The sequence below is a fragment of the Madurella fahalii genome, assembly GCF_045866475.1.
Source record: "Madurella fahalii IFM 68171 DNA, scaffold_3, whole genome shotgun sequence".
Classification (NCBI taxonomy): Eukaryota; Fungi; Ascomycota; class Sordariomycetes; order Sordariales; genus Madurella; species Madurella fahalii.
In genome coordinates, this window is record NW_027263973.1 from 5,584,833 (window position 1) to 5,593,151 (window position 8,319).

The following is an 8,319-nucleotide window of genomic DNA, read 5'->3' on the forward strand; positions in this document are numbered from 1 at the left end:
TTCTAAGGAGGTGGTAGGTGACAGTGTTGAACTCTGAACGTTCCAAAACTTCCGGCGAAGCCGGTAATTTATAGGCCCCTGACCCTGGCAGTGCCCCGCCTGCACCTGACACCCTCCTGCACCTGACACTTAGTAAGAGACGGAGAGCCAAAAAAACACGTATACGGCTTGGAGGATCACTTACTGTATAAGAAGTACAGGATCTACTAGATCAGAAAGCCGTAGGTGGGTAGGTAATCCAGGAAACACAACAAAATGGTGGTAGTACAGGGGAGGCTCGTACGAAGATTCGGTGCTATGGCATATGCGGTAAGCCTGGTCATAATGCGCGTACGTGTAAGGAGGCTGCAGAATCGTTTGATTCATCTGTTTCCGATTCAGTTATTGTTATTTCCTAGTATTGTGGTTGTGTAATTGAGGATAGTTGTAGTAGGGTGGTGGAAAGTGGCCAACTCGCTTATCCGGTCAACTCGCTTATCACGTACGTTAGGGGTGCTTACCTGGAAAGAGCTCAGCGGAAGGCTATACGAAACTGGACTCGAATCAAGAAAAAGAGGTATCGATACAGTGTCACCCGCATCTTATGTATCGGAGTGAAAAGATAAGAATTGCTTCTACACCAACCCCAATTTATGTCTGACAAGACCGATATATGTCTGGTAAAGTCAGATATCCCCGATCACGGTATGCACAGCATCAGTATATAGTATACAACGGTGATATAGTTTTCATCGATGTTAAGTGTGAGACATCTTGAGGTGTAGTTCAAGATAATATAATCGCTAAGCTATACAATATATGTTGGTTGAAGCTATGGCTAAACTGCCTTACTACTTCTAGTAAGTCGTAAGCTAGAGCATTACTTACTTGATGGTCTTTTTCATAATAATACTGATGAACACCTCCGGTAACGTACTATAGCCAACTATAGCAAGCAATTAATCAAGTATCAGGTCCCTTTGCTTTTTAGTTGTTAGCGGCCTAGTGGGGCCGACGGGAGTTAATTAACTATAAGCTTTCTTTTCTAGATTTACAATACCTACCTACCTAGCGACGTCATCTTAGTTAAGAACAAGAACAACGGAGAGCATAAAGGCAGTAGATTAAGTATCGAGGTTATAATAAGAATTGTTACTGGGATTGCGACAATCAATTGGACAACGGCACCGAGCTTGCAGAGGGCAAAAGAGGGTAGGATAAGATGTGGGGGCGGGAAAATACGGGGTATGAAGATTCTTTTGACTCCACCGTAGAATCTGACGGCTGCAGGGTAAGTGAGGCGCATTTCTTAGCACGAGACATCATCAGGCAGCAACCTCTCACGCAACCTCAACCACGTTCCAACAGTACAGGGAAAAGATTGCTGTTGCTAAGTATTGATAGAGTCACTCGCTACGTTAAGCGTCGCTTGCAATGTTATGCAGGTCATCTCCTTTGGCTTGGAGGCTATATCACTTTGCAAGCGCGTTTATGAACGAGGTCATCCCGAACCCGAACTCGTATCCCGCAGCTCCAGTCTTCACGAACTCGCGACGGCTATCTACCAACAACTTAACAGCTATCAAAAGTCTGCCATCAATTTGAAGAAGGATGACAAAGCTTTGCTGGCAATTGCAGCTAGGTGTGCCGACGCTGCCAACTCTCTGAGAGAAGAGGCGAAATTTCTCACACCGCGGGACCCAAAAGAGTTACGCCATATCATTAACGCCGTTACCAAGACCGTTTGGAGGAAGCGGAGGCTAGAGAGACTAGAAAAGGAGCTTTCCAACTCCCAAGGGGCCATGGAGACTCATCTCTTAGCGAGGATATGCACTCGGGCCGAAGTCTTAGCTAGACAGAATACGGAGAGCTTTGGCAGGCTGGACTCTGCGATGCAAGACCTGGTCCACCGCCACGCCACGGGCAGTAAAGCACTGTCTGATAATATTAGGGAAGAGGTGGATAAAGTTCGTTCCCAGGTATCGGAGGAGGCATCTTGCACTCGACATATCATTGCATCAGCTTCCGTCGAGGTCCGTAAAGACCTCTCACAAAAGTTCGAGCAGTTGCACGTCGATGACCACCGCGAAGCTAGGCACGGAAGACTTCTCACCAGCTTAAAGTACGACGCTATGAACGGCCGAACCAATACAATCACCGAGAGGCACCCGGGCACTTTTCAATGGATATTCCAAGGGGATGGTGCGAGGGACGGGGAGCACGACGCCCGGTCAACACCTCGGTGGCCCCGTTTTTCCACGTGGCTTGAGTCGGACGAGAGATTGTACTGGATCAGCGGTAAGCCTGGCTCAGGGAAAAGCACCCTCATCAAATTTCTTGTTTCTGCCGAGGAAACGCGGGTGCGGCTTGACAAGTGGCGTCCTGGTACACGCATCCTTTCGCACTTCTTCTGGGCCGCTGGGACGGATCTCCAGAAGAACATAAAAGGAATGCTCTGCTCGCTTCTCTACCAGTCGTTATGGGGGTCTACCAGCCGCCGTGAGGAGTTTCCTATTGGTGACCTAACGCGGGAAAATGAAGACGACATCGAAGACTTGCTGCAAAGGTTTCCGAACCTCCTAGAAAAGGATTCCATTTCTGACTGGTCGGACACCGAACTCAGGGAAGTTATATTTTCCCACCTCAACAACGCCAGACCGCGTTGTATCATTCTTGATGGCCTAGACGAGGTCTCCCCCAAAGACGGTCCCTTTAAGCTCCTCCAGCTAATTGACGAACTACGACCTGTTCCCGGAGTTAAACTTTGCGTGGCGAGCAGGCCGGAGCATATAATGAGGAGCCATCTTGAGAAGTACCCTCATCTTCGGACGCAGGATCTGACCGAGCCTGATATTCGCAGATACGTCACCACATATTTGGATAAGGAGATTGGCGTTCCAATCCCCGTCCAGTACCGACACCGCATTGTCCACCACCTTGTTACAGGCGCCGAGGGTGTCTTTCTATGGGTCTATTTGGTCCTCAGAAGCTTGCAGAGGGGTCTGCACAATGGCGACACCTGGACGGAACTGGAGGAACGCCTCCGCCTGATGCCTACCGATCTATGTGCCTGTATAGCGACATGTGGTCCAGACTGAACGAAGACATGGCCATCTACCGGAGGGCGGCCGCTTTACAGTTATCACTAGCTCTCAGATTCAGGGAGCCCAACGCTTTCGCATTCGTCAGTAGGCAGCAGCTGTCCATTCTTCAGCTCACGATAGCGTGTGACCTGTCCATCCAGTTCAACTCGGACACCTTACCGTCGCCCGTAGAACTAGCGGGAAAATGTGAGCGAACTATCAGGGACTTGGATATTCGCTGCGCCGGCCTTCTTATCGTCTCGCCAAAATCATGGAAAATCGACTTAGATCGTTCCGACTGGTGGGGACCCATTTGCCAAGAAACATCTCATGGGCGCTTGCTCCAGTACTTGGACTGCGGTATTGACTTTATCCATCGGACGGCATACGACTTTTTGGTGGAGGATGGCCTTCACATCAGACAACACTACGAACTGGACGGAGACGGCCTATCTCTCAGACTTTTTCGGGGATGGCTGCTTGAGAGCCAGGTCCTCTTCTCTCTTGCCTCTTGGATGCGCAAGCACGGCCTTATCACTACCCTTCAACATATCGCGAGCCTCCCCAACCTGTCTCAGCTCCTCGAGACTGTCGTGTCGATGCTCAAAGCGGGGAGTATATCCCAAACGCTAGCGGAGCATATCCTGCGACTAATTCGTGGGACATGAGAGTGGGCCTCTGATCTCGGGACCTCCGGGCCATTTTAACCGTCGGCGGCCGGTTTTTCTGGCTATGGTATGTGCCTGTGGGCATGATACGCTAGTCACGAACCGAGAGTTCGTCCTTCAGCAACTGCTCAACTCTTCATCTGACTACCTCTGCTTTCTTCTCGAAGACCTATGCGATATCGACAAGGACGACAATGATGTCTACATACATCGCTGTAGGCTCATACGCGCCACGCTGGACCAAATCCGCACAAGATCTCTTACGAGCAGCACAAGCGGTACGATAGATTTAGCGGAGGCCGTTCGTGCGGCGGGCATCCGCTTCGTCCACAACATGTTCCTCCGTCACTGCAATGACGACGAAACGGAGCGGCTATCGAGGGGAGCGGTGGTGGAGCCCCTACACACGATTCACGCTTTCGCTTGTGCCGGCTTACGTTTAGACACAACAGTATACCTCCGTCTCTTTGCTGTTGATATGTCCAACTCTGACGGAAGTCGCGCATGGCATATAACGCTTCCTCGAGTCGGTGTGATCGACATCTTCTTCAGCATGCCTCTCCAGCAGCAGCCTGAGAACGAGCTGTTTGGGTTTACGATCCGTACGGATCTAGCCGCCGTCGTCGAACTCATGATCCACCGCAACCCCGATCTGTTAGCCGGGTTCCCCGAGGATCTATCCCTGCTTCTGCCCTACCACGACTCGCCTACAGCATCAGCAGCTACCGCCAGTATAGTTGCCGTCTTTCTGCTGATACCTCAATTAGTACCGATGCCAAGCGAAATACAACCCCGAACAACGGGCTGGGAGTTCTGGCCCTTGGCACTGTTGGCGGAGCCTTGCATAGGCTCAACAAAGGCTGGGATGATTGGGATGCCGCCGAAGTGCTGCGTCCCGAGCGTAGCTGCGCGAATACATGCAAAGGTTCTCGTCGAAATCGCGCTCGGCTGGATGCGGTCATCGTATCATCAACCGCAACGAGGAGCCGACATAAGGGAGTCCCGCCACCTAGTATCGCTCATATTGGCCCAATCACAGCAAGCTGAGACCTGGGAAGGCCTTGATATGGGGTTTGACACCGCCTCTTTCGCCACTATCCATTGGACTGCGGTCTGGTGGAAGAGGGACCGATGCGATGGATTGGGAGAATCGCAGCATCCCCTGCCTCAACCATGCCGTCTCAAATACCCTTACATTCCCAATTCAAGCGATTCCAAACAAGGCATCCTTCTGGATTTTGAATTTAGCGAGCCCCCTGGTTGGCTGGATATGATCGATTTCCGGGTGACGATCAAGTTCCTCGATAAAGAGAACAATGCAATCGAGGAGGCATCTGGCCAGTTGATAAACGTCTCAGGCAACACGAACCCAGACAGAATCGCGTTGTTTATCATGAGCGACAAAGCCACAGCGGATATCAGTCTTCAGAATCCCAAGGACCGCAACCGTGGAGGCGTTGTCCTTCAACTCTCCGAAGGTACGACCAAGCTTAAAGTGGAGGTTGATGATCCGAATAATAAAGAGGACTACAAGTTTCTCATCAGTGCTGCCTTGGGGTAGGAAGGATTGGGTGGTCAGTGACTTGCTAGGGTATCACTAGGGTTAGTGGCATGACTGAGAGCTGTAAACCCGTTTATTGTATTTCCTCAGGAGCGGTTACAAGTTATTCGGGTGCTAGAAGATGATGAGAATAGTATCCCTTCAAATCTTTTACAGATTCTGTAAGCTCAAGATCTACTAGCTATGAAAATATCTATGCAGAATAAATTGTAGCTCCCGCTTTTCATCCAATGGATAAACCAACAACACCTCTACACTCTCATCAATCACCAAAAAAACCAACACGATATAAATAAACTCATCCACATCTTTTGGCTGATTTTTCGTGAGCGCAATCACTAATCTCTACTCTGCAACAACAGCAACAGCACAGAGTTACAGAACACTTCTTCAGGCCCAGTACGTATCGAGAAATGCTCCTCTCCAGCATATCTTACCCCCAGTACCCTCTCTCCTAACAAAAAAAAAAAGCTATCTTCACCTTTTTCATCTATAACTATACCGATATAACATCTTATAGACTCGCCTTGAATATAAACGTCAAACCGTCTAAACTACCGATTACACTCTAATACTTATCAGGTATAAATAAATATACTCTGCTATCAGAAAAATCTATTACATTAACTCTATTACGTAGCAGAGGCTAGCACTACTTAGCAGTGTCTAGGTCTATATCCTGTTAGGGATAACGGTCTAAAGGTCATCGCTTACATCTATAAAGACGTCTTATATTTATCTCTAGAGAATCTTAACTTAATTAACTATTATCATATCTTACTTTATTATAGATTATACTGTCAAAAGAGTTAGGTGCTAGTCCAAAGGATCAGGATCATAGGATCTAACGTCATTTTGTATGTATATCTCGTCTATAAAGGAGTAAGCTCTCTAAGGAAGATGAGAGATAAGAGAACAATCAAGAGAATCAAGATAAGACATACAAAAATCTTTAACTGTCATTTCCTACGATTCAGAGATACCGTGTTTCCAATATATACCAAGCCCCGAAGACTTCTAGTCTTCGACTTCGGATTCGTCTACTATCTCCTCCTCCTTTTAACCTCTTCGGCTTCCAGTTCTAGCTGTCAAGCTAGATTATATTCTATTAAGCGATCTGAATCCATTAGCTAGCCTAATACCCTCCTTAATAACCTGAGGTTCCGAGAGCTCTAGTGTTATATAGTAGGAGCTAGATAGGCCAGATAGCTAGGATCCTAGGGATTAGGTAATTCTAAGATTCTAGAACCTTCTCTAGGCACTGGTCTATTCCTGTTATATATTACTAGACTCTCACACTTTTTGCAATACAAGATAGACAATAACGATTTTGATCTTTTTTTATTTTCCTACGCGACACCTGGCTCTGTAATATAAGGCTAAGATCTCGATGGGTTCAAATTTCTGACCTTGGCCAGGTTCTAAGCTTCGATGATATCGGACACTATATAATGAAATGCTCTACTTTTTGGAGATAGAGGCTTTAGATAAATTCGAAGTTAAGAACAGGAAAATTATAGAGTAACTAGGCTCCGAGAGAGAGGAGAGGGGTATTATAATAGGTTGAGCCTAGTATAGATCTCAGCAAACCTCAGCTCGCTCCCTAGAGTATAGACTACCAAACCCTCTAAATAAAGCTATTCTTATAGTGACAACGAAGTAACGTATAAGCAGTATATAAGAGAAATCCTCGATCGATTGGAGAAGGCTGACCTCTATGCCAATCTCAAGAAGTACCAATTCCATACTACTGAAGTCGAGTTCCTAAGGTATATAATCTCATCCGAAGAGATCGTATTAGGGCCATCCCACGTCGAGCCTGTTATATAGTAGCTCCTCCTCTGTAGCGTATACGATATTCAAGTCTTCCTAGGATTCACTGAGTTCTACCGTCGCTTTATTAGGAACTATTCGAAGATTTATACCCCTTTGATAGACCTCCTTATTGAGGATAATACAGCACCTAGGTCAAGGGTACGGTACCCGGGACAGGGCCGCAACGTCTGGAACAGAGCTTCGGCATCTGGAACAGAACTCCGGCACCCGGAATAAGGCCACAACGCCAAGAACAAGGCCACAACGCCCAGACAGGGCTCTGGCACTCGGGATAGGGCGTTGGCACCCGAAATAGAGCACTAGCACCCGGAACAGGGTCCAGCATCTCTAAACGCACTATAATCTCACCTGTGGAGCGAAGGAATCTCGTATTCAAGGAGATCTTAAAAATTAGCTCCACAGTAAGCAGGTGATCTACAATAAGCCCCTTTTCCAATTATCCCGAAAGCCGAAACGGCCGACAAGATCAAATCTATAATAACTACGGCTTTCCCTCACTTAGATAGAATTAACAATCAAGCACTTTGAAGTTTTTTCTTCACCTTTCTTCTTTTCTATCATCCACTGTGTGCCTTATCTAATCAACAGGTTATGAGCCCGGAGTTGTCTTTCTAAGCTATATCACAAGCCACACAGGCCACCTCGGTCTCACCACAAGCCACATAAGCCACCACGGCCTCACTACAAACCACACTATCCATATAACCCTCTTTTCCTTTAAGCTACTATAAACACAACATACATGTGTATGGCCAAATAGGAAATAATGCTACTTTTGGCTTGAGGTCTACCTCAGAGGTTACGAGTTCGACTCCATACCGTACCACAATTTTTCGCCCAAAATGGCTGCAAAGCTAGGGCAGATAGCCAAGCTCAAAGGCTCTGAAAACTACCAGGGCTGAGCAATAATGGCTCGAGCGTATCTACTACACGAGGGTCTTCAGGAGGTTATCTTGGACCTAAATAACACTCAGGATCGAATCCAAGAAAAATTCCTTGCAGATATTATCCTGTTGTATGAATACGATACAGCCAATCATATTCAGGCTTGCTCCTCTGGCTTTGAAGCCTGGAAGATACTGAAGGACCTCTATAATTCCAATGGGTTTACAAGCAAATACCTATTACTACAACAGTTCTATTAGACCACTCAGTCTGATTTTGAATCTGTTGAGACCTATGTCAGTAAGCT

General features: G+C 47.2%; 2 protein-coding genes across 2 annotated transcripts; both read left to right on the plus strand.

The window, feature by feature from the left end:
• Positions 1-1,201: 1,201 nt before the first annotated feature.
• Positions 1,202-3,077, plus strand: MFIFM68171_07018 (NACHT domain-containing protein; the record flags this gene model as incomplete). The annotated part of the gene is made up of 2 exons (XM_071062438.1): positions 1,202-1,270; positions 1,386-3,077. 2 exons carry the CDS (start codon positions 1,202-1,204, stop codon positions 3,075-3,077), a joined length of 1,761 nt encoding a protein of 586 aa, XP_070918539.1.
• A 1,131-nt stretch (positions 3,078-4,208) lies between these two features.
• Positions 4,209-5,291, plus strand: MFIFM68171_07019 (uncharacterized protein; the record flags this gene model as incomplete). Its single annotated transcript, XM_071062439.1, has 1 exon — positions 4,209-5,291. One exon carries the CDS (start codon positions 4,209-4,211, stop codon positions 5,289-5,291), a length of 1,083 nt encoding a protein of 360 aa, XP_070918540.1.
• Between the last annotated feature and the right edge of the window lie 3,028 nt (positions 5,292-8,319).